Source organism: Heptranchias perlo, chromosome X (genome assembly GCF_035084215.1).
Source record: "Heptranchias perlo isolate sHepPer1 chromosome X, sHepPer1.hap1, whole genome shotgun sequence".
Classification (NCBI taxonomy): domain Eukaryota; kingdom Metazoa; phylum Chordata; class Chondrichthyes; order Hexanchiformes; family Hexanchidae; genus Heptranchias; species Heptranchias perlo.
In genome coordinates this window covers 15,863,703-15,889,991 of record NC_090370.1, presented here as the reverse complement: position 1 = coordinate 15,889,991, position 26,289 = coordinate 15,863,703, and the positions used below count along the sequence as shown (strand labels likewise).

At 47.3% G+C, this 26,289-nt stretch overlaps 1 protein-coding gene across 5 annotated transcripts in view; it reads left to right on the top strand.

The window, feature by feature from the left end:
• smarcc2 (SWI/SNF related, matrix associated, actin dependent regulator of chromatin, subfamily c, member 2) overlaps positions 1 to 26,289 on the top strand; it is a 341,362-nt gene that overhangs the window by 52,541 nt on the left and 262,532 nt on the right. For all 5 annotated transcript variants that reach the window (XM_067976774.1, XM_067976775.1, XM_067976773.1 and 2 more), the window contains exon 6: positions 552 to 621. In XM_067976774.1, coding sequence (XP_067832875.1) covers positions 552 to 621 — 70 coding nt within the window. The remainder of the gene's footprint in view (positions 1 to 551; positions 622 to 26,289) is intronic.

Here is a 26,289-nt window from a genome sequence, read left to right as displayed (position 1 = left end):
GGCATAGTCTCAGAATAAGGGGTTGGCCATTTAGGACTGAGATGAGGAGGAATTTCTTCACTCAGAGGGTTGTGAATATTTGGAATTCTCTACCCCAGAGGGCTGTGATGCTCAGTCGTTGAGTATATTCAAGGCTGAGATCGATGGATGTTTGGACTCGAGGGGAATCAAGGAATATGGGGATTGGAGGGGAAAGTAGAGCTGAGGTTGAAGATCAGCCATGATCTTATTGAATGGCGCAGCAGGCTAGAGGGGCGTATGGCCTACTCCTGCTCCTGCTTCTTATGTTCTTATGTTCTTTTGGTCAGCTCATCACCCTGATGGTGGGAACTTGCCCAGGCCAGAATCCTGGGTGTAAACTTTTATTATATCATTCCATAGTGCTGCTTGTTTAAGAAGCGGCATGCTGGGTCCTTGCCCAGATATGTCTAGCCTTATTTCACTGAAGAGAGTTTTTGCCCTCACTGCGCCCACATGTTCTGTTTATTAAACCATGTGTTATCTGTCGGTGTCTGTCTCTGTACATTAATTATTTAAGTGCTTTCTAACAGGGTACTGTTACCGAGGACAAGTCAAATGCGTCACACGTTGTTTATCCTCTTCCCAGCAGTACCGAAGAAGGTGAGTTTTATGGTTCTTCATTTTCTTAATTGTATAGCCTCAGCTAGTCACTCAAGTGACTTCGTTTTGTAGTTCTAAGATGAATGACTGATTACATTTTAGATTTGTTTTTCAACATAAGAAGATTAGTGGTAGGTGTTAGTGCTTGTACCTCCTGATGGGCTGCCCCTTTGCGCAGAGGGTGTGGAGAGAGATGTGTTGGTATCTGTCCCAGTTCATCCCCAACAAGTCGGTAACACAGGACGCTGTGCTCAACGGGTTGTTTCCTGGGACGCACACCGAGACAGATATCACCTGCAGCTGGAAGACCATCAACTTGGTGAAGGAGGCCCTTTCGTCTGCTCGAAACCTGCTGGTCTTCCAGTTGAAGGAGCTGTCCACGATCGAGTGCTGCCGACTGGCACACTCCAAGGTTCAGGAGTACATGCTGTGGGATGCACTGAGGCGAGGTGCAGCCTACACAAAGGCTCTATGGGGAAAGGCCACCATGTAAAGCCACCTCACCTTGTATTGTACAGAATGTATTAGGAGATATGTACTGTGTTTTAAATTGTAAAAATGAGATCATAGCATGTACGATCTGCGTTGTATTGGTTCAAACTATATTGCTTGAAATTGTGTCTTTTTACATTGAACTGAGTGTATCTTAAAATTTTATGAAATAAATTATGTTTTGAAATATTAAAAAAAAAGTTAGTGGTAGGTGTTAGTGTTGGTTCTGAGTTCTGTTTTGTCCTGATTCAGCTGAAATTGGAATTTCCAGTGACCTTGAAATGAAACTATTTCCAGGACGTTGAACCCCATCCCACTCGAAAGCACAAAATATCCAGGGAAGATTATGTTTCACATTGGCAACGGTCATAATGAGTGAGATTGCTGAGCATAATTTTTGTGAAAGGCACAGGACTCCTGCTCTGCGGTCATCGTCCCTCAATGAGTTACTCTCTTTATTATACAGCCTTTTGTTCTTTTATATTTCAAACAGCTATTATTGAAAAGTTCTAGTTATGTTGTAGTGCCACATGTGATATGTGGGGTCTGGTAACTGGAGATGTTTTCAGCAGACTTAACCCTTCAAATATTTGTTTGAAAAATTGAAATGTGAGATCTGAAGTCTGCCGTGGCCAGCAGTGAGTTATGGTAGAGCTGTCTTGCACTGTGACTGCACTGCCCTGATTTACAATTCTAATGAGTGAAAGTGACAGTCTAGATGGCATTAAGAGTTGCCATTTGCAACTAATACATAATAGGGTACAGGCTGAGCAGGTGGGTTATGCCTAGGCACTTTAAAGCAACGTAGTTGTGTTGTGAACCCTCTAAGTATTTTTTGAACTGTCTTGTGAAGTTAATTCCACGGGTGATGCTTTATCTGAAATGTGAATGGGTGTTTTATTGACAATAAAACACCCATTCACATTTCAGATAAAGTGACAGCACCTCCCAAACCCATGACCTCTACCACCTAGAAGGACAAGGGCAGCAGGCACATGGGAACAACAACACCTGCACGTTCCCCTCCAAGTCACACACCATCCCGACTTGGAAATATATCACCGTTCCTTCATCGTCGCTGGGTCAAAATCCTGGAACTCCCTTCCTAACAGCACTGTGGGAGAACCTTCACCACAGGGACTGCAGCGGTTCAAGAAGGTGGCTCACCACCACCTTCTCAAGGGCAATTAGGGATGGGCAATAAATGCTGGCCTTGCCAGTGACACCTACATCCCATGAACAAATATGAAAAAATGTCACAGTGACAGCCTCTTGACATCATGAAAGCAGCTGAAGTAATTCATTGTTTAACCCCCCCAGCACCAGTGAGAAGTGTTTTCGGTGTGCCTGCTCCTCTGAGCTGCGGAGAAGTTCTCTTAGTTGTTCCAGCCATCTTAATGTCGGTATGGAAAGGACGGCAAAGGTCGACCTGGTCACTCCAATGCCGTGATCAGACCAAACTTTAACATTCAGTCTCCTGTACTTGGGGAGCCAGACAACCTTGGACCGAATTTTACTTGTGTGGGTCACAGGTCCAAAATGAGCAACAGGTTGGTGGAAGCACAGAATAGCAGATACATTTATTATTTAAATCTAATTAAGAAAAAATATAAAGTCTGTACAGTTAAAAGTACTGCATCTAGCATCTGTACTGTATTGCACCTTAAAGATGTATGTTACTATTGTATGGTTGGCTCATATTACCCCGATCTAAATTAACAATGCTGATATTTGAACCAATCAAAAAATAGTTCCTTTTACTCAATCGGTAGGAAAATGTACCAACCAGAACAAGCCAATCAAATACATTGACCCTCCTCTCCTTGACCATTGTGCTACTCTAGTTGGCCTCTGCTCTATTCTGCTCCCTGACCCTCACTGTACTCCTAACCCCCACCTCTCCGTGTGCTCCACTCTCGGGCCCCTGGCTCCCCTGTCCTCTGCTCACTGGTCCTCCCCCATGCCCCGCCTCCTGCCCCCATGCTGCTGTGCTCCTTTCCCTCCCCTTCCCACTGTGCTCCTCTTCCCCTCTCACTATGCTTTGCTCCTGTCCAACCCAACCTGAGGATATGTTAAGTTACCAATCAAATATCCAAATGACTAAACGTGAATAAATCAAAAAGTAGCAAAAGTACCAATGAGGAGCAAGTAGTCAGTCGACAATCAAGCACATGGACAAAACCAACCAATCAGATAGCTCAAATAATTTCTTCACACTATATCCATCAGGGAAACAAATTTATTCATTCAGCTTGGCTCAGTGGGTAGTACTCTCACCTTTGAATCAGAAGGTTGTATGTTCAAATCCAACTCCAGGACTTGAGCATGTAATCTAGGCTGACACTCCAGTACTGAGGGAGTGCTGCACTGTTGGAGGTGCTGTCTTTTGGATGAGATGTTAAACCATGAGCCCACCAGCCTGTTCAGGTGGATATTAACGATCCCGACACTACTAGAAGAAGAGCAGGGAGTTGTTACAATGTTCTGGCCAACATTTCTCCCTCAACCAACACCACCAAAAACAGATTAATCAGTCATTCTTTCTTTGCTGTTTGGGACTTTGCTGTTTGCAAATTGGCTGTCCCGTTTGCCTACATACAGCAGTGACTGCACCTAAAATAAAATTAATTAGCTGTGAAGCAATTTGGGACGTCCTGAGAGTCTGATCAAATAAAATATAAATGTGTTATGCGGGAGGTTCGGGATGCTCCATGTGTCTGGCATGACCACACATATGAGAAGTGTCTCCGACTGCTTGTGCTCGAGCTTAAGATTCCCGTGCGTAATCAGTTGCCAAGACTCTCACATTTTGGAGGCTGAAAAGTTCCTCATTACAGGGGGTGGTCACCCTGCAACAGAGTTAGTGAGGAAGGGCAGTGGATTACCATCCATCGGGATAGGAAGAGGAGACAGGAGCTAGTGCGGGGATTTCTGGAGTGTGGAATCGACTAACATATATTTAGTACTGACGATAACAAAAGCTCAATCGGACAATCGACAGCAAAACCTTCACACCATGGAGCAAACGGTTGCCAAAGAGAGGGGGTAGTGAAGTGCAGAAACACAGCAGTAATAGGAGATTCCATGGTCAATGGAATAGATAGGTGCTTTTGTAGTTGCTGACAAGACTACGGTAGTGTAGTTACGGCATTAAACAAGCAACCCAGTGGTGGTGACTTCAAATCCCACTCTGGCAAGTTGTGAAATTGAATTCAATAAATCTGGTGATTTTGTGACTGGCACCAGAAAAAATGACCATGAAAACTCCGGATTGTTGTAAAAACCCAACTGGTTCACTAACATTCATGGAAGGGAGCCTGCCACTCTTACCCTGTCTGGTCTACCTGTAATTCTCATCGATACTACGTAGTTGACTCTTAACACCTTCGAAAGAGGCCTAGCAAGCTATTCAGTTGTAAAAAATCGTTATGAAACACAAATATCTATTGACAATGACCCAGTCATTGCATCAGGATAAGTCTCAGGCAGTCTCAGTCCTATGAACCTTGCAAAGTCCTCCTCACCAATATCTGGAGAGCTGTCCTATAGACTAGCCAAACACAGCCTGACATAGTCGTACCCACAGAATAATATCTATCAGCCAATTTACCAGATTCCTCTAACACCATCCCTGGGTATGTCCTGTCCCACAGGCTGGATAGACCCTCCAGAGGAGGGGGTACCGTGATATATACAGTCAATGGAAGTGGCCCTGGGAGTCCTCAATATTGGCTGCAGATCCCATGAAGTCTGATGGCTTCAAGTCAAACAAGGTCATGGAAACCTCCTGTTGATAACCACCTACCTGTCCCCTCAACTAATGAATCAGTACTCCTCCATGTTGAACACCACTTGGAGGGATTTCTGAGGAATGCACGGGCACAGAATGTACTGCAGGTGGGGGACTTCAATGTCCATCACCAAGAGTGGCTCAGTAGTAACACCACTGACTGAGTTGGTCAAGTCCAGAAGGACATAGCTGTCGGACTGGGTGTACAACAGGTGGTGAAGGAACCAACATGAGGAAGTAACCTACTTGACCTCATCCTCACCGACATGTCCATCGACAACAGCATTAGTCTCCACCGTGTAGACATCCTCCATTGTGGACTGTGGCACTACCACCGTGCTAAATGAGCCTGACCAAGGAAAGATCTAGCAACCCAAAACTGGGCATCCATGAGGCACTGTGGGCTATCAGCAGCAGAATTGTATACAACCACAATCTGTAACCTCAAGGCCCAGCACAACCCGGCACTGCAGATCAACCCTGGTTCAATGGGGAGTATTGAAGGGCACACCAGGAGCAGCACCAGGTGTACCTTAGAATGAGATACCAACCTACTGAAGCTGCAACAGAATATTGATAGAGCTAAGTGATCCCACAAGTAACTGATCAGAGTAGCCTTACCACATCTACTCACAAATGGAGTGGACAATCTGGCACTAACTGGGAGAAGGAGGTTCTGTGAACATCCCCATCCTTGACCTTGGCAGAGCCCAACATGCAAGTGCAAGAGACTAGGCTGAAATGTTTGCCAAAAGTGTCAACTGGATGATCCTACTTGGCCTCTTTCCGAGGTCTCAACCATCATAGATGTCAGTGTTCAGCCAATTCATCTCACTCCACATAACATTAAGAAGTGGCTGAGTGCACTGGACACAGCGAAGGCCATGGCCCCTGACAAGATCCCAGCTGTAGGGCTGAAGACCTGTGCACCAGAGCTCGCTGCTCCTCTAGCCAAGCTGTTCCAGTACAGCTATGACACTGGCATCTACCTGACAATGTGGAGGATTGCCCAGGTATGTCCTGTTTATTAAACAAAACAGGATAAAGTACCATCCTAGCTATCATCTTCCTCAAAATCATCAGTAAAGTGATGGAAAAAGTCATCAATCGTGCAATGAAACAGCAATCTACTCACCAATAACCTGCTTGTGGATGCTGGATTCAGATACCGCCAGAGCCACTTGGCTTGAGATCTCATCATAGCCTTGATGCAGACATGTACACAAGAGCTGAATGCCAGTGGAGAGGTGAATGTAGCGACCCTTATGGCAGCATGCAGCCCAGTATGGTACCAAGAAGCTGTAGCAAAACTGAGGTCAGTGGGATCAAGAGGAAAATGCTCCACTGGTTGGAGTCATAGTTGACACAAAGCAAGATGGTTGTAGTTGTTGGAGGGCAACCATCACATCCCCAAGATATCTGCAGGTATTCCTTCATTCAAAAGGGAATTGGATAAAGATTTGAAAAGGAAGAAAATAAAAGAATATGGGAAAAGGGCAGGGAAATGGGATTGGAGTGGAGCGCTCGGCTAAAGATCTAGAATTAACACTGTCATGATGGGCTGAATGGCCTCCTTCAGTACTATAATTCCTATGATTCTAGGTATCTGCCATTTACCAGCAGTAGGAATGGGGAGGTGGGGGTGGGGGGACTGGACTTCTGTAGCTCTGGTGGTGGTGCGGTGATTTGGAAGAACTGGGGTGGGGGGTTTTGAGTTTGGCACTACTGTTGTGGGGGAACCTAAAGTTTTACAGTGGTTGGGGAGGCTGTTAAACCAGGAAAGGAGAGGGTGTACTCGGCTTTACTGGCATTGGTGAGTAGTCCTGCGCTTCAGCCTTACTTGGGGGTGTCTTCGGTTTGGAAGTGGTGGTCCTGTAGTTTAGAGAACCAGCTTGAAGGTTCTGGACATTGGCAGCACTGTAGTGGTGATCTTGGGATTTTGTAGCACTGTGATGGAGTCCCCAGCTTGGCAGTTTAGCAGCACAGGAGGTCTTGGATTTTGTAACACTGAGGGGTGGTCTTGAGGTTTGATGACACTGGGTGAGGATCTGGGGTGGGGCAGTGGAGATTGACAGCGCTAGGGTGTGATCTTGATGTTTGATGAAGAATGAGAGGTGATCTCATTGAAACACATATATGATTCTGAGGTGGCTTGACAGGATAGATGCTGAGAGATTGTTTCCTCTGGATGGAGAGTCTAGAACTAGGGGGCATAGTCGCAGGATAAGGGGTCGGCCATTTAAGACTGAGATGAGGAGGAATTTCTTCACTCGGGTTGTGAATCTTTGGAATTCTCTACCCCAGAGTGCTGTGGATGCTCAGTCGTTGAGTATATTCAACGCTGAGATCTATAGATTTTTGGACTCTAGGGGAATCAAGGGATATGGGGGATCAGACAGGAAAGTGGATTTGTGGTTTAAAAAAAAATCAGCCATGATCTTATTGAGTGGGGTATGGCTTGCTCCTGCTCCTGTTTCTTATCTTCTTATGCTCTTATGTTTTGCAGCACTTGGTAATTAATAGCATGGGGTTGGTCACAAGGCTAGGGGTTGGTCGCTCTGGGGTTTCACAGCAGTGGGGTGGGGGTTTTGGGGATTGCTAGCACTATAGTTGGGGACCTAAAGTTTTGCAACACAGGAGGGGGTATTCCTAGAGTTTAGAGGTATTGGAGGAGGATCCTGAGGTTTGGTATTTGACAGGAGTGGGGTGGAAGTTTTGGGAAAGGACCTTGACATTTGGGACCACAGGGAAGTGAATAAAGACCTGTCATTTGGCAGCACTGTGGAGGGGAAGCCTAGAGATGAGCAGAAATTGGGGTAGAATATGGGAACGGGCAGCACAAGAGGAGGGTCCCAGGATCTGGCAACATTAGGGAGCAGAGAAGTGTGATGAATTTGGAAAAAAAAGTTTTTAAGAGATCTGTAGAGTCAGTGGAGTAAGTTCTTTGGTTCTTATAAGTAAAATTAGTATTTTTAGATCAACAAATGTCTAGCATATATGAACAAAGTCCGAGGACATGCATTGTTTTTTGTGTTAAATATTACCTCATAAAACATTCAAAAATATATGTTTTACAATGTTACCCTCTGAGTCGTGTGGCATGGGAACGATGGAGGGGTGCACAATTCCAATTAAAGAAATGATCATTTCACAGCCCAGAGACATTGAAGCAAGCACCTAGAAAATAAATAGTGTTTCCTTTACCCACTGCAGCTGTATAAACAGATCTAACGTAAAGAATAATTGTCTTGGATTTTTAAATATAAACAGAAGAGATGGTAATTATTCCTGTGTGTGTGTACATGTTTCTCTCTTTTTATCTCAGCTAAACTCTCTTTCTGAAGGCTGAAAAAGATTAATGGATTCCATATGAAAGTTTAGCTCAAAAAACTTCTTAAATTCTTCTTCCAGTTTGTTTTTCAATCATTTGAAGACACAAGTCAACTTTCAACTGAGATATATTTATCAGTGATTGTTTTGAAGTCTAAATCTAAACAAAGAAAACGCATATGTTCAAATCATTCCTCTCCCTTTGTGTTGTTCTTTCAGCTAGGCTCTCTCTCTGAGGTAAAACATAAACACTTTGTAGCTTAAGTGTGAAAAATTTCCTGAATAAAGATGTTAACATTCATTTGCCATATGTTTTCAAATCATTTGAAAAAACAAAGAAATACAAATCCTATTACACAATGAGGACGCAAACTGCCAGTTGCACTGAGACAATCATGCTCATTGATGCATGCTGAGAAATACTGCACATGCTCAGATTAGTGCATCCAGGGACTTACAGGCACAAAGTAATAGCTCTGGTAAAAAATAACAACTAAGGCAAAACGGCGTTTTATAAGTTTGATCATGTTCCTGTGAAATATATCAGGGGTTTAATTCGATAACTTCCGAATCCGAGCACGGGCATCGCGGTGCGCAATTAACCCGTGCCCAGTGGTTCCGATGCAAGCAGCACGAGACATTCGTGCTGCCCGGTCATTTACCTGATAGAAGCGCAGCAGTCAGGCCTAGCCGCGATGCTCTCACCAGGTTCGCACTTCTCACCAGCAGGGGGGGACCCAAATATTGCGTGATTTGCTCGCACCTCTTAAAGGCAGCCTGCACCTCTTAAAGGCAGGCTGCATCTCTCATTTGCAAAAAATAAGATACGGGTCCACACGGAGTCTGAACGGAGATCAGACATTGCACTTGTAAAACATAGATGCAGGTTCCGTCCCTATGTTTACAAACTGTTGAGTTATTTTAAAACATTGAATAAAGGTTGCACACTACTAAATCCCACATCCTCCAATCTGCACACCAGACCTCACCAATCTGCTGATCTGAGTTTGTGCCAGGCCTGCGAGAGTGCATGCACCAAGGTTCTCTGCTGATGCTCCAGAGGCCTTGGTGCAAGAGATGGACAGAAGGAGGGACATCCTATATCTCCAGGGGGGCAAGAGGCTGTCCAGACATATGCTCAAGAGGCAGTGGGAGGCAATAGGGGACGAAGTCAATGCCAGTTACATAGTACCACAAACATGGATGCAGTGCAGGAAGAAGTTCAATGCTTTCAAACGAGTAGCCAAGATGAGCGAGGTCAACTGTCAAGTGGCGTCTCCTACCAACTGCACTACTAGCCGCATCCACTGCTCCACACACCACACCCCCCATCACCCACATACCAATGAACTTTCAATCAGTACTCAACTCTTCCAATCTCACCCTCACACATTACCACTGTTGCAAGCCGCACATCCACAATTCACAGGTCACACACGCTGGCAGCTATTCAACCATGACAGGCACATCACCAGACATCCTGCAGAGCACTCACTGACACACTTCCTGCTTTCTTGCAGGAGAAGGTGGCGCATAACAGGAGCCAGCAAGTGGCAGTGGCATTTAGCCCCTCGAGCCTGTTCCACTATTCAATGAGATCATGGTGGACCTGTGACCTAACTCCATATACCTGCCGTTGCCCCGTATTCCTTAATACCCTTGGTTCACAGAAATCTATCAATCTCAAATTTAAAATTAGTAATTGAGCTAGCATCAACTGCTGTTTGCAGAAGAACGTTCCAAACTTCTCCCACCTTTTGCGTGTAGAAGTGTTTCCTAACTTCACTCATGCAAGTCCTGGCTCTACATGTTAGGTTATGTCCCCTTGTCCTAGTATTCAAGTATAAGAGACCTCCAAAAATGGGTGCAAATGCATCAGCAGCCAAAAGCAATAATCCATCAACTAATCTGTAAATCCTGCATGGTCCCTTTAAATAGCACTGATTGGGGAGGGTCCTCCAGGTTGTCAAAGACATGTTCAGCTGTTCGTGGTTAAGACAGTGCGTTGGCTGGATCATGGAGTGCCAAAGTGGTATCTGTCCCTTTAAATCAGTGTTGCACACTGATCTAATGCCGATTCTCCCTACTTTACATGCTGCCGGCATTCGTTATCTGAGCCTGTGCTAACCCCTTTACCAAGATGGCGTCCGGCGCAAGTCATGCTAGAAGCGAGCACTTTCTGGATGCCATTTTGGAACTTCGGGAGGCCGCGTACACAACGGGCACCGCATGGGCAAATTTCTAGCCCATCGTTTTTAAATGCTGCTATATTACAAGCCTTATTTTCAGCTGAGTGGGGGAAAATGGCAGACAGAAATGTTTGTAAAAAGTGTTGAGAGAGATTTGATTGATTACTTGGTTCAACGTCTCCTTTGTAAGAAATTTGCTTATGACTTAATTAATAAATTCAAATCAGATTTAATAAATTTATATATGTCTAAACGCACAAAGCATGGTAATAAGGTTGGTGAGCTGCAGGCGCAAATTGCCACATGGGAATATGATGTTGTAGCGATAACTGAGACCGGGCTCAAAAAAGGGCAGGATTGGGTACTAAATATTCCTGGATACAGGGTGTTCAGGAAAGATAGGGAAGGAAAGAAAGGAAGCGGGGAGGGGGATGGTGGCAGTATTGATTAAGGAGAATATTGCAGTGCTGGAGAGAGAGGATGTCCTGGAGGGGTCAAGGACAGAATCTATTTGGTTAGAGTTAAGAAACAATAGAGGTGCCATTACACGACTGGGTGTATTCTATAGGCCACCAACTAGTGGGAAGGATATAGAGGAGCAAATTTGCAGGGAAATTACAGAGAGGTGCAAAAGCCATAGAGTAGTGATAACGGGGGACTTCAACTATCCTAATATAGTAATATAAGGATAGTGATAAGGAGCAAAGAGGGGGAGGAATTTTTGAAGTGTATTCAGGAGAACTTTCTTGACCAGCCCAATGGGGAAGGAGGCATTGCTGGACTTGGTTCTAGGGAATGAGGTGAGCCAAGTGGAGCAAGTGTCATTGGGGGAACATTTAGGGACCAGCGATCATAGTATCATAAGGTTTAGAATAGCTGTGGAAAAGGACATGGACCACTCTAAAGTAAAAATACTCAATTGGAGGAGGGCCAATTTCAGTGGGATGAGAACAGATCTGGCCCGGGTGAATTGGAATCAAAGATTGGCAGCCAAAACTTTAATTGAACAATGGGCGATCTTTAAGGAGGAGGTAGTTTGGGTACAGTCCAGGCACATTCCCACGGGGGAGAAAGGTAGGGCAACTAAAGCCAGAGCTCCCTGGATGACAAAAGAGATAGAGAGTAAGATGAAGCAGAAAAAAGGGGTGTATGACAGATGTCAGGTTGATAACACAAGTGAGAACCAGGCTGAATATAGAAAGTTCAGAGGGGAAGTGAAAAAGGAAGCAAGAGAGAGTGAGAATAGACTGGCGGCCAACATAAAAGGGAATCCAAAAGTCTTCTACAGGCATGTAAACAGTAAACAGGTAGTAAGAGGAGGGGTGGGGCTGATTAGGGACCAAAAAGGAGATCTATTCATGGAGGCAGAGGGCATGGCCGAGGTACTAAATGAATACTTTGCATCTGTCTTTACCAAGGAAGAAGATGCTGCCAGAGTCTCAGTAAAGGAAGATGTAGTTGAGATACTGGATGGGCTAAAAATTGATAAAGAAGAGGTACTAGTAAGGCTAGCTGTACTTAAAGCAGATAAGTCACCCGGTCCGGATGGGATGCATCCTAGGTGCTGAGGAAAGTAAGGGTGGAAATTGGGAGGTACTGGCCATAATCTTCCAAACATACTTAGATACAGGGGTGGTGCCAGAGGACTGGAGAATTGCAAATGTTACACCCTTGTTCAAAAAAGGGTGTAAGGATAAACCCAGCAACTATAGGCCAGTCAGTTTAACCTCGGTAGTGGGGAAATTTTTAGAAACGATAATCCGGGACAGAATTAACAGTCACTTGGACGAGTGTGGATTGATTAGGGAAATCCAGTACGGATTTGTTAAAAGCAAATCGTGTTTAACAAACTTGATAGAGTTTTTTGATGAGGTAACAGAGAAGGTAGATGAGGGCAATGCAGTTGATGTGATGTATATGGACTTTCAAAGGGCGTTTGATAAAGTGCAGCATAATAGGCTTGTCATCAAGATTGTAGCCCATAGAATAAAGGGGGCCGTAGCAGCATGGATACAGAATTGGATAAGTGACAGGAAACAGAGAGTAGTGGTGAACAATTGTTTTTCGGACTGGAGGGAGGTGTACAGTGGTGTTTCCCAGGGGTCGGTGCTGAGACCACTGCTTTTCTTGATATATATTAATGACTTGGACTTGGGTGTACAGGGCAAAATTCCAAATTTGCAGATGATACAAAACTTGGAATTGCAGTGAACAGTGAGGAGGATAATGATAGACTTCAAGAGGATATAGACAGGCTGGTGGAATGGGCGGACACGTGGCAGATGAAATTTAACGCAGAAAAATACGAGGTGATAGATTTCGGTGGGAAGAATGAGGTGAGGCAATATAAACTAGAGGGCACAATTCTAAAAGGGGTACAGGAACAGAGAGATCTGGGGGTATATGTGCACAAATCATTTAAGGTGGCAGGGCAGGTTGAGAAAGCGGTTAAAAAAGCATACGGGATCCTGGGCTTTATAAATAGAGGCATAGAGTACAAAAGCAAGGAAGTCATGATGAACCTTTATAAAACACTGGTTCGGTCACAACTGAAGTATTGTGTCCAGTTCTGGGCACCGCACTTGAGGAAAGATGTGAAGGCCTTAGAGAGGGTGCAGAAGAGATTTACGAGAATGATTCCAGGGATGAGGGCCTTTAGTTACGTGGATAGACTGGTGAAGCTGGGGTTGTTCTCCTTGGAACAGAGATGGTTGTGAGGAGATTTGATAGTATTTAAAATCATGAAGGGCCTAGACAGAGTAGATAGAGAGAAAATGTTCCCATTGGAGGAAGGGTCAAGAACCTGAGGACATAGATTTAAGGTGATTGGCAAAAGAACCAAAGGTGACATGAGGAAAAACTTTTTTGCACAGTGAATGGTTAGGATCTAGAATACACTGCCAGAGGGGGTGGTGGAGGCAGATTCAAGCATGGCCTTCAAAAGGGAACTGGATAAGTACTTGAAAGGAAAAAAATTGCAGGGCTACGGGGATAGGGCGGGGGAGCGGGACTAGCTGGACTGCTCTTGCATCGAGCTGGCACGGACTCGATGGGCCGAATGGCCTCCTTCCGTCCTGTAACCTTTCTATGATTCTATATCAGCCAATCAGATGGAACAGAATTTCAGTGGAATTTCAATCACAATTAATAACTTTACATATCAAGCAATCAGGTGTTAAAATTGAGATACAGCAAATCTGATAAGTGTGACAGAAATTTGCATGAGTTACAGTGTGACACTGAAATGTGATTGAAAACAGGAAATGTGTGCAGTCGTGCCATTTATATATTACTAATTGATTTCCTGCGGTGTTGCTCACAGGAACCAGTAGACGCTGTTTTATAAGGAAGTGGATCTTCTGTTGGGCTTGCTTGTAGTAAATGAGGGGACGTACTGTTTGGGAGACGGGTTCTGGCTTTTTATGGATTTGGGAGAGGGTGTGGTAACAGATAGAGGGGCTGAGGTAATGCACAATTATGGGGGATAGTGAGTAGTTTGAGGAGAGTAATGAATATTTTGAGGGAGAAATGCAGTGAGGTACTTAGTAGTGAAGGGGTAGGGAGGGGCATTCTGTTTCAAAGGAAGGATTGGGGTCAGTGAGTACTTTGGGTGGTGTAAAAATTTGGGTCAGTGGGGTAGTGTGTAGTTGCGGAGGTGGGTATTGACAATGGGTTGTTGAAGAGGGAAGGAAGCAGTGGGCACGTGGGGGAAATTGGGCATTGGGGGATAGTAGGCACTTGAAAGTGGGGAGCAGAATAATTTTCTTCACAATGCACTGAGATACATAACTAATTAGAATATGTTTATTCTTTAACTATAAACAGGATTTTGATGGGGAATTTCCTCAAAGCGAGTTACGTTGTTATTGTACCTTTAAAAAAATGTTTGAGCCTGCCAGTGGAAGTTACATGTGGGTTTCCTGTGTCTGCTCATTTGCGCACCCATTGGAGTAGTCATTGGTGTAAACAGCTGAACTACCTGGAAACTCCTGTGCAGCCTTTAATAAGCCAGTTCAGCCTACACTCTTCAGCTGCAGACTGGGGACAAACAGGTCAGAGAGCATCAGTGCTGGGTTCTCTCACTTCACTCTCCAATAACTTCACTGCATGTCGTAGCAATATTTCCTACATTGCAACAGTGACTACACAAAAGTACTTCATTGGCTGTAAAGCGCCTTTGGACATCCTAAGGTCATGAAAGGCGCTATATAAATGCAAGTCTGCCTTTCTTTCTTCTTTCTTTCTATTTTTATTATACTTGTACAGAATTATGAAGACTCAAGGACCATGTGTGCCTAGAGGGCAGCAGGGCAGGGCCCCAACGAGAAGAACAACATACAACTTTACACATGCAGACCTCCAATCCCTCCTCAAGGAAATTGAAGGTAGGAGGCACAGACTCCTGGGTGTGAGTGCCACCAAGGCTGCCAGCAATCTGACTCATGCTGCCTGGAGGGAGGTAGCACTGGCACTGAGTGCCATCTCCCTCAACCCCCTTGGACCAGTGCTGCAAAGAGTTCAACAACCTCACCAGGGGTGGCAAGGTAACACACTGGGAACTCTACTTTTCTTCCTTACCCATCCTGGGCACCAGCACACTCGTCACCCTCTTAAAGCAACACTTGCTCAACTGACCCTTCACATGCTCGCTGGTTACGGGGAGGTCGAACTTGGTGTCCTGCACTGTGGTGACACAGCTCTCCTAACACCAATTACTGACATGCACAACCCTAAAACCTTTTCCTCCACTTTAATAGCCGCCTATCCCCACAATTCTTACTTCACCTATCGCATGCCACTTGGCCAGTCTTCTCCTCAGGCAAAATTGGTGCATAATGCCCACCAGAGGCATGCCACCAGAGAGGGTATCTCCACCTTTAAACCCCTTTGAGGAGAAGGTCATGGAGTGAGTGGGAACTCAACTCCGCTCTTTCCGTGGGAGATGGTAAGGTCGGTGGCATCTTGCTCGCTCCAGGTTAGAAATTGCTGCCCAAGCATCCCTGTGAAGCAGCACACAGACACAACCTTCCACCCCTTTCTCTGTTTCCTTAATCCCAAGAGGGCAATTCTCACCGATTCTTAGCTTCTCAGCTCCGTTTCTGCAGATTCACCACAGCAATGGGAGGGTCACAGGAGGAGGAAGATGATGATAATGATGACAAAGACGAGAAAGAGGAGTGGAGGAGGGGCTGGAGAGTTATTTCTCCCTCATCACAAACAACGTGGCATCCGGTTGATTCACAGAGTATGCGGGTCGCAGAGCAGTGGGAAATGGGCGAGATGTGCCACCTTCCCAGCGGAGGCTGAGGGAAAGGCTGCCGATGGTTTCAGAGATGTGGGATTCAGAATTCATGAGCACCTGCCTAAAATGAAGGTGACCGCTGTGTCTCGGGACTTTTGAGGATCTGATAACTGTCATTAGATCAGGCATCCCACCGATCAATGGGGCCACAGATCCAGGACCCAGTGGAATGACGACAGTAGGATTCCCATCTGCTAGATACCACCATCCCTCAAGACGACAGCACATGCCAGGCCTCTGACCGCTCCCTCAGAGCACCAGGCCAGTGGAATGTGGGAGGCAATACCAGGCTGCCCAGGATCACCCTCCAGAGATTCAGTCAGTGATGGTTCCCTGCCCAGGATCACCCTCCAGAGATTCAGTCAGTGATGGTTCCCTGCCCAGGATCATCCTCCAGAGATTCAGTCAGTGATGGTTCCCTGCCCAGGATCATCCTCCAGAGATTCAGTCAGTGATGGTTCCCTGCCCAGGATCATCCTCCAGAGATTCAGTCAGTGATGGTTCCCTGCCCAGGATCATCCCCTAGAGATTCAGTCAGTGATGGTTCCCTGCCCAGGACCACCCTCCAGAGATTCAGTCAGTGATGGTTCCCTGCCCAGGTTCACCCTCCAGAGATTCAGTCAGTGATGGTTCCCTGCCCAGGATCACCCTCCAGAGATTCAGTCAGTGATGGTTCCCTGCCCAGGATCATCCTCCAGAGATTCAGTCAGTGATGGTTCCCTGCCCAGGATCATCCTCCAGAGATTCAGTCAGTGATGGTTCCCTGCCCAGGATCATCCTCCAGAGATTCAGTCAGTGATGGTTCCCTGCCCAGGATCATCCTCCAGAGATTCAGTCAGTGATGGTTCCCTGCCCAGGATCATCCTCCAGAGATTCAGTCAGTGATGGTTCCCTGCCCAGGATCATCCTCCAGAGATTCAGTCAGTGATGGTTCCCTGCCCAGGATCATCCTCCAGAGATTCAGTCAGTGATGGTTCCCTGCCCAGGATCATCCTCCAGAGATTCAGTCAGTGATGGTTCCCCGCCCAGGATCATCCTCCAGAGATTCAGTCAGTGATGGTTCCCTGCCCAGGATCACCCTCCAGAGATTCAGTCAGTGATGGTTCCCTGCCCAGGATCATCCTCCAGAGATTCAGTCAGTGATGGTTCCCTGCCCAGGATCATCCTCCAGAGATTCAGTCAGTGATGGTTCCCTGCCCAGGATCACCCTCCAGAGATTCAGTCAGTGATGGTTCCCTGCCCAGGATCATCCTCCAGAGATTCAGTCAGTGATGGTTCCCTGCCCAGGATCACCCTCCAGAGATTCAGTCAGTGATGGTTCCCTGCCCAGGATCATCCTCCAGAGATTCAGTCAGTGATGGTTCCCTGCCCAGGATCATCCTCCAGAGATTCAGTCAGTGATGGTTCCCTGCCCAGGATCATCCTCCAGAGATTCAGTCAGTGATGGTTCCCTGCCCGGGATTGAGCTGCCATGAGACGAGGGCCACCTCAGTCCCACGGCCCTTTTGTACAGCATATGAGGAGCCAATCACCTCTCGCGATCCAGGCCCTCAGGTGATCGCTGGATGAAGCATGAGAGTCGGTGATAGAAAGGCACCTGTTGGCACCCGGGGGAAGCATGGTGTTCAGAAAGTTTAGGGTGATTGCAATTATTGCATGAAAATAGGCTGACAGTGAGCTTTGTTCTTCATGGAGATTGCAGTCATGCAGGAAAATGTGCACTTACATGGTGTTGACTTATTACTCAGGTGGTGATTACTGGCCTGACCATGTCAGGGCAAAGATGATTGATTTGTCGTCCTATGTTGGATTGGTAGTGAATTGAGAGGAAGTCTCTTTGTTGGCAATAGCGGGAGAGCAGGTCAAGCTTTGGTGTCAAAGGTGGATTGTGCTGCACAGAAGAGAAGACCTCAGAGATGATCTGTGTTTTGATACCCCTTGCAGCAGTCACGGAGGACTTTGAGTGCTGGTGATTGTTTTGGTCTGCTTGTCAGCCATGTCGAAGTTCAGCCCTACGTGAAGTGCCAAGCTGTGAGGGCATAGCAGGCTTTTGCGATTGCTGACACCTGATCTGGAGAATGTTGCACTGCTCCACCTGATCTGCCCAGGCAGTGAAAGTGTGCTTTTAACACTCCGATGATTCTCTCGATGACCAGCCTCATTGCAGCTCTCCTCTGCTGCTGTTCGGGCCACTCTTATTGGGATCATTATCCATGGGAGCAGATGATAGGCCTTGTCAGAAGTCACCCGTTGACGTGATTTATTTCCCTGGAAGTCAGGGAGGGTTGAATTCTGAAGGATGAAGGCGTCATGGCAACTTCCTGAATATGGGGTGTTGAACTGCAGGATCCTCTGATTGTCATCACGTGCTGTCTGGACATTGCGGGAGTGGAAGCCCTTCCTGTTGATATATCTGAGTGGGTGTTCTGTGGGTGCCCTCAATGCACTGTGGGTGCCATCGATTGCACCCTAGCCAGGGACCCCATCAAACTGTGTGGTCGTCTCTCACTGCTGCCTTGCTGTAATTCCAAAGGTTATGAATTGGGCTGCTCCCCTGTAAAGTGCGTCAGTGATCTGAGGAATGCAGGTCTGTACTGCTGCCCGACTGACATTACATCCATCCCTGTGACTGCCTGAAGTACCCTGTGCCACAGAAGTTGAGGGCAATGGTCACCTTCACAGCCAGAGAGAGAGCAGTGCGGGCAGATACCATGGCCTGAGGTCGTCCTGCAGCAAGTTATGGGTGGTGTCCTACTGTCTCTTTGCTGAAGCCCACTTGACTTATGCACAACTTGTCAGAAAGGTCCTCATTTTACTTGTGCTGCTTGTATATTCTATGGGGGAAGGGGAGACCTGATGGGCTGCATCATGCTTAAATGATACCTGACTCTCCTTTCCTCCATCCTGTGAGGCTCCTCCTCCTTCTCCATGAAAATGGCACAAAATAGTGCGCCCATCGGGAAGCCTGTGAATCCCTGACTGTGGATGGGGGTGTTCTGAAAATCTTCCGGTGGGCTGACGCTGTTGGAAGCAGATGCAAGTATTTGTAGTCGAAAACAAAATCCTTTGAAAACTGTTTCCGAGCTTTAGAAAGCAGTGTTTAAACTATCCAGACTCTTCGGGCTCACAAAGTCTTCACTTCCACCTTGATCGGCTGCTGCACCTCATGTATCTGAGTCTATCTTACCCAGAGTGTACAAGCAGTACAAACCCAGGAAACTCTCAGCTGCTGCACCTCATGTATCTGAGTCGATCTTACCCAGAGTGTACAAGCAGTACAAACCCAGGAAACTCTCAGCTGCTGCACCTCATGTATCTCAGTCTAACTTACCCAGAGTGCACAAGCAGTACAAACCCAGGAAACTCTCAACTGCTGCACCTCATGTATCTCCGTCTAACTTACCCAGAGTGCACAAGGAGTACAAACCCAGGAAACTCTCAGCTGCTGCACCTCATGTATCTGAGTCTAACTTACCAGAGTGCACAAGCAGTACAAACCCAGGAAACTCTCAGCTGCTGCACCTCATGTATCTCAGTCTATCTTACCCAGAGTGTACAAGGAGTACAAACCCAGGAAACTCTCAGCTGCTGCACCTCATGTATCTCCTTTTAACTTACCCAGAGTGCACAAGGAGTACAAACCCAGGAAACTCTCAACTGCTGCACCTCATGTATCTCCGTCTAACTTACCCAGAGTGCACAAGGAGTACAAACCCAGGAAACTCTCAGCTGCTGCACCTCATGTATCTCAGTCTATCTTACCCAGAGTGTACAAGGAGTACAAACCCAGGAAACTCTCAGCTGCTGCACCTCATGTATCTCAGTCTATCTTACCCAGAGTGCACAAGCAGTACAAACCCAGGAAACTCTCAGCTGCTGCACCTCATGTATCTCAGTCCAACTTACCAGAGTGCACAAGCAGTACAAACCCAGGAAACTCTCAGCTGCTGCACCTCATGTATCTCCGTTTAACTTACCCAGAGTGTACAAGGAGTACAAACCCAGGAAACTCTCAACTGCTGCACCTCATGTATCTCTGTCTAACTTACCCAGAGTGTACAAGCAGTACAAACCCAGGAAACTCTCAGCTGCTGCACCTCATGTATCTCCGTTTAACTTACCCAGAGTGTACAAGGAGTACAAACCCAGGAAACTCTCAGCTGCTGCACCTCATGTATCTCCGTCCAACTTACCCAGAGTGCACAAGGAGTACAAACCCAGGAAACTCTCAGCTGCTGCACCTCATGTATCTCAGTCCATCTTACCCAGAGTGTACAAGCAGTACAAACCCAGGAAACTCTCAGCTGCTGCACCTCATGTATCTCCGTCTAACTTACCCAGAGTGCACAAGGAGTACAAACCCAGGAAACTCTCAGCTGCTGCACCTCATGTATCTCAGTCCATCTTACCCAGAGTGTACAAGCAGTACAAACCCAGGAAACTCTCAGCTGCTGCACCTCATGTATCTCCGTTTAACTTACCCAGAGTGTACAAGGAGTACAAACCCAGGAAACTCTCAGCTGCTGCACCTCATGTATCTCAGTCCAACCTACCCAGAGTGTCCAAGGAGGTTGGACTGAGATACATGAGGTGCAGCAGCTGAGAGTTTCCTGGGTTTGTACTCCTTGTACACTCTGGGTAAGTTAAACGGAGATACATGAGGTGCAGCAGCTGAGAGTTTCCTGGGTTTGTACTGCTTGTACACTCTGGGTAAGATGGACTGAGATACATGAGGTGCAGCAGATGAGAGTTTCCTGGGCTTGTACTCCTTGTACACTCTGGGTAAGATCGACTGAGATACATGTCCTTTAGGGAAGGAAGCCTGCCGCCCTTACCCGGTCTGGCCTATATGTGACTCCAGACCCACAGCAATGTGGTTGATTCTTAATTGCCCTCTGAAATGGCCTAGCAAGCCACTCAGTTGTAAAACCTCGCTACGAAAAGTCATAATAAGAATAAAACCGGACGGACCACCCGGCATCGGACCACTAGGCACCGGACACGACAACGGCAAAACACCAAGCCCAGTCGACCCTGCAAGGTCCTCCTTACTAACATCTGGGGACTTGTGCCAAAATTGGGAGAGCTGTCCCACAGACTAGTCAAGCAACAGCCTGACATAGCCATACTCACAGAATCATATCTTTCAGCCAACGTCCCAGACTCTTCCATCACCATCCCTGGGTATGTCCTGTCCCACCGGCAGGACAGACCCACCAGAGGTGGCGGTACAGTGATATACAGTCAGGAGGGAGTGGCCCTGGGAGTCCTCAACATTGACTCTGGACCCCATGAAATCTCATGGCATCAGGTCAAACATGGGCAAGGAAACCTCCTGCTGATTACCACCTACCGTCCTCCCTCAGCTGATGAATCAGTCCTCCTCCATGTTGAACACCACTTGGAGGAAGCACTGAGGGTAGCAAGGGCACAAAATGTACTCTGGGTGGGGGACTTCAATGTCCATCACCAAGAGTGGCTTGGGAGCACCACTACTGACCGAGCTGGCCGAGTCCTGAAGGACATAGCTGCTAGACTGGGCCTGCGGCAGGTGGTGAGCGAACCAACACGAGGGAAAAACTTACTTGACCTCGTCCTCACCAATCTACCTGTCGCAAATGCATCTGTCCATGACAGTATTGGTAGGAGTGACCACCGCACAGTCCTCGTGGAGATGAAATCCCGTCTTCGCACTGAGGACACCATCCAACGTGTTGTGTGGCACTACCACCGTGCTAAATGGGATAGATTCAGAACAGATCTAGCAGCTCAAAACTGGGCATCCATGAGGCGCTGTGGGCCATCAGCAGCAGCAGAATTGTATTCCAGCACAATCTGTAACCTCATGGCCCGGCATATTCCTCACTCTACCATTACCAACAAGCCAGGGGATCAACCCTGGTTCAGTGAGGAGTGTAGAAGAGCATGCCAGGAGCAGCACCAGGTGTACCTAAAAATGAGGTGCCAACCTGGTGAAGCTACAACTCAGGACTACACGCATGCTAAACAGCGGAAGCAACGTGCTATAAACAATGCTAAGCGATTCCACAACCAACGGATCAGATCAAAGCTCTGCAGTCCTGCCACATCCAGTCGTGAATGGTGGTGGACAATTAAACAACTAACGGGAGGAGGAGGCTCTGCAAACATCCCCATTCTCAATGATGGCGGAGTCCAGCACGTGAGTGCAAAAGACAAGGCTGAAGCGTTTGCAACCATCTTCAGCCAGAAGTGCCGAGTGGATAATCCATCTCAGCCTCCTCCCGATATCCCCACCATCACGGAAGCCAGTCTTCGGCCAATTCGATTCACTCCACGTGATATCAAGAAACGGCTGAGTGCACTGGATACAGCAAAGGCTATGGGCCCTGACAACATCCCAGCTGTAGTGCTGAAGACTTGTGCTCCAGAACTAGCTGCGCCTCTAGCCAAGCTGTTCCAGTAAAGCTACAACACTGGCATCCACCCGACAATGTGGAAAATTGCCCAGGTATGTCCTGTCCACAAAAAGCAGGACAAATCCAATCCAGCCAATTACCGCCCCATCAGTCTACTCTCAATCATCAGCAAAGTGATGGAAGGTGTCGTCGACAGTGCTATCAAGCGGCACTTACTCACCAATAACCTGCTCACCGATGCTCAGTTTGGGTTCCGCCAGGACCACTCGGCTCCAGACCTCATTACAGCCTTGGTCCAAACATGGACAAAAGAGCTGAATTCCAGAGGTGAGGTGAGAGTGACTGCCCTTGACATCAAGGCAGCATTTGACCGAGTGTGGCACCAAGGAGCCCTAGTAAAATTGAAGTCAATGGGAATCAGGGGGAAAACTCTCCAGTGGCTGGAGTCATACCTAGCACAAAGGAAGATGGTAGTGGTTGTTGGAGGCCAATCATCTCAGCCCCACAACATTGTTGCAGGAGTTCCTCAGGGCAGTGTCCTAGGCCCAACCATCTTCAGCTGCTTCATCAATGACCTTCCCTCCATCATAAGGTCAGAAATGGGGATGTTCGCTGATGACTGCACAGTGTTCAGTTCCATTCGCAACCCCTCAGATAATGAAGCAGTCTGAGCCTGCATGCAGCAAGACCTGGACAACATCCAGGCTTGGGCTGAGAAGTGGCAAGTAACATTCGCGCCAGATAAGTGCCAGGCAATGACCATCTCCAACAAGAGAGAGTCTAACCACCTCCCCTTGACATTCAACGGCAGTACCATCGCCGAATCCCCCACCATCAACATCCTGGGGGTCACCATTGACCAGAAACTCAACTGGACCAGCCATATAAATACTGTGGCTACGAGAGCAGGTCAGAGTCTGGGTATTCTGCGGCGAGTGACTCACCTCCTGACTCCCCAAAGCCTTTCCACCATCTACAAGGCACAAGTCAGGAGTGTGATGGAATACTCTCCACTTGCCTGGATGAGTGCAGCTCCAACAACACTCAAGAAGCTCGACACCATCCAAGATAAAGCAGCCCGCTTGATTGGCACCCCATCCACCACCCTAAACATTCACTCCCTTCACCACCGGCGCACTGTGGCTGCAGTGTGCACCATCCACAGGATGCACTGCAGCAACTCGCCAAGGCTTCTTCGACAGCACCTCCCAAACCCGCGACCTCTACCACCTAGAAGGACAAGGGCAGCAGGCGCATGGGAACAACACCACCTGCACGTTCCCCTCCAAGTCGCACACCATCCCGACTTGGAAATATATCGCCGTTCCTTCATTGTCGCTGGGTCAAAATCCTGGAACTCCCTTCCTAACAGCACTGTGGGAGAACCGTCACCACACGGACTGCAGCGGTTCAAGAAGGCGGCTCACCACCACCTTCTCGAGGGCAATTAGGGATGGGCAATAAATGCCGGCCTTGCCAGCGACGCCCACATCCCGTGAACGAATAAAAAAAAAAACCCAGGAAACTCTCAGCTGCTGCACCTCATGTATCTCCGTTTAACTTACCCAGAGTGCACAAGGAGTACAAACCCAGGAAACTCTCAGCTGCTGCACCTCATGTATCTCAGTCCAACCTACCCAGAGTGTACAAGGAGTACAAACCCAAGAAACTCTCAGCTGCTGCACCTCATGTATCTCAGTCTATCTTACCCAGAGTGTACAAGGAGTACAAACCCAGGAAACTCTCAGCTGCTGCACCTCATGTATCTCAGTCTATCTTACCCAGAGTGTACAAGGAATACAAACCCAGGAAACTCTCAGCTGCTGCACCTCATGTATCTCCTTTTAACTTACCCAGAGTGCACAAGCAGTACAAACCCAGGAAACTCTCAGCTGCTGCACCTCATGTATCTCAGTCCAACCTACCCAGAGTGTACAAGGAGTACAAACCCAGGAAACTCTCAGCTGCTGCACCTCATGTATCTCCGTTTAACTTACCCAGAGTGTACAAGGAGTACAAACCCAGGAAACTCTCAGCTGCTGCACCTCATGTATCTCAGTCGATCTTACCCAGAGTGCACAAGCAGTACAAACCCAAGAAACTCTCAACTGCTGCACCTCATGTATCTCAGTCTATCTTACCCAGAGTGTACAAGGAGTACAAACCCAGGAAACTCTCAGCTGCTGCACCTCATGTATCTCCGTCTAACTTACCCAGAGTGCACAAGCAGTACAAACCCAGGAAACTCTCAACTGCTGCATATCATGTATCTGAGTCTAACTTACCCAGAGTGTACAAGGAGTACAAACCCAGGAAACTCTCAGCTGCTGCACCTCATGTATCTGAGTCGAACTTACCCAGAGTGCACAAGCAGTACAAACCCAGGAAGCTCTCAGCTGCTGCACCTCATGTATCTCCGTTTAACTTACCCAGAGTGTACAAGGAGTACAAACCCAGGAAACACTCAACTGCTGCACCTCATGTGTCTCTGTCTAACTTACCCAGAGTGTACAAGGAGTACAAACCCAGGAAACTCTCAGCTGCTGCACCTCATGTATCTCAGTCTAACTTACCCAGAGTGCACAAGGAGTACAAACCCAGGAAACTCTCAGCTGCTGCACCTCATGTATCTGAGTCTAACTTACCCAGAGTGTACAAGGAGTACAAACCCAGGAAACTCTCAACTGCTGCACCTCATTTATCTCCGTCTAACTTACCCAGAGTGCACAAGGAGTACAAACCCAGGAAACTCTCAGCTGCTGCACCTCATGTATCTGAGTCTAACTTACCCAGAGTGCACAAGCAGTACAAACCCAAGAAACTCTCAACTGCTGCACCTCATGTATCTCAGTCTATCTTACCCAGAGTGCACAAGCAGTACAAACCCAGGAAACTCTCAGCTGCTGCACCTCATGTATCTCAGTCTAACTTACCAGAGTGCACAAGCAGTACAAACCCAGGAAACTCTCAACTGCTGCACCTCATGTATCTCAGTCTATCTTACCCAGAGTGTACAAGGAGTACAAACCCAGGAAGCTCTCAGCTGCTGCACCTCATGTATCTCCGTTTAACTTACCCAGAGTGTACAAGGAGTACAAACCCAGGAAACTCTCAACTGCTGCACCTCATGTATCTCCGTCTAACTTACCCAGAGTGCACAAGGAGTACAAACCCAGGAAACTCTCAACTGCTGCACCTCATGTATCTCAGTCTATCTTACCCAGAGTGTACAAGGAGTACAAACCCAGGAAACTCTCAGCTGCTGCACCTCATGTATCTGAGTCTAACTTACCCAGAGTGTACAAGGAGTACAAACCCAGGAAACTCTCAGCTGCTGCACCTCATGTATCTGAGTCTAACTTACCCAGAGTGCACAAGCAGTACAAACCCAGGAAACTCTCAACTGCTGCACCTCATGTATCTGAGTCTAACTTATCCAGTGTGTACAAGGAGTACAAACCCAGGAAACTCTCAGCTGCTGCACCTCATGTATCTCCGTCTAACTTACCCAGAGTGCACAAGGAGTACAAACCCAGGAAACTCTCAACTGCTGCACCTCATGTATCTCAGTCTAACTTATCCAGAGTGTACAAGGAGTACAAACCCAGGAAACTCTCAGCTGCTGCACCTCATGTATCTGAGTCTAACTTACCCAGAGTGCACAAGCAGTACAAACCCAGGAAACTCTCAACTGCTGCACCTCATGTGTCTGAGTCTAACTTATCCAGAGTGTACAAGGAGTACAAACCCAGGAAACTCTCAGCTGCTGCACCTCATGTATCTCCGTCTAACTTACCCAGAGTGTACAAGCAGTACAAACCCAGGAAACTCTCAGCTGCTGCACCTCATGTATCTGAGTCTAACTTATCCAGAGTGTGCAAGGAGTACAAACCCAGGAAACTCTCAGCTGCTGCACCTCATGTATCTCCGTCTAACTTACCCAGAGTGCACAAGGCGTACAAACCCAGGAAACTCTCAGCTGCTGCACCTCATGTATCTGAGTCTAACTTACCCAGAGTGCACAAGGAGTACAAACCCAGGAAACTCTCAGCTGCTGCACCTCATGTATCTGAGTCTAACTTACCCAGAGTGTACAAGCAGTACAATCTCAGGAAACTCTCAACTGCTGCACCTCATGTATCTGAGTCTAACTTACCCAGAGTGTAC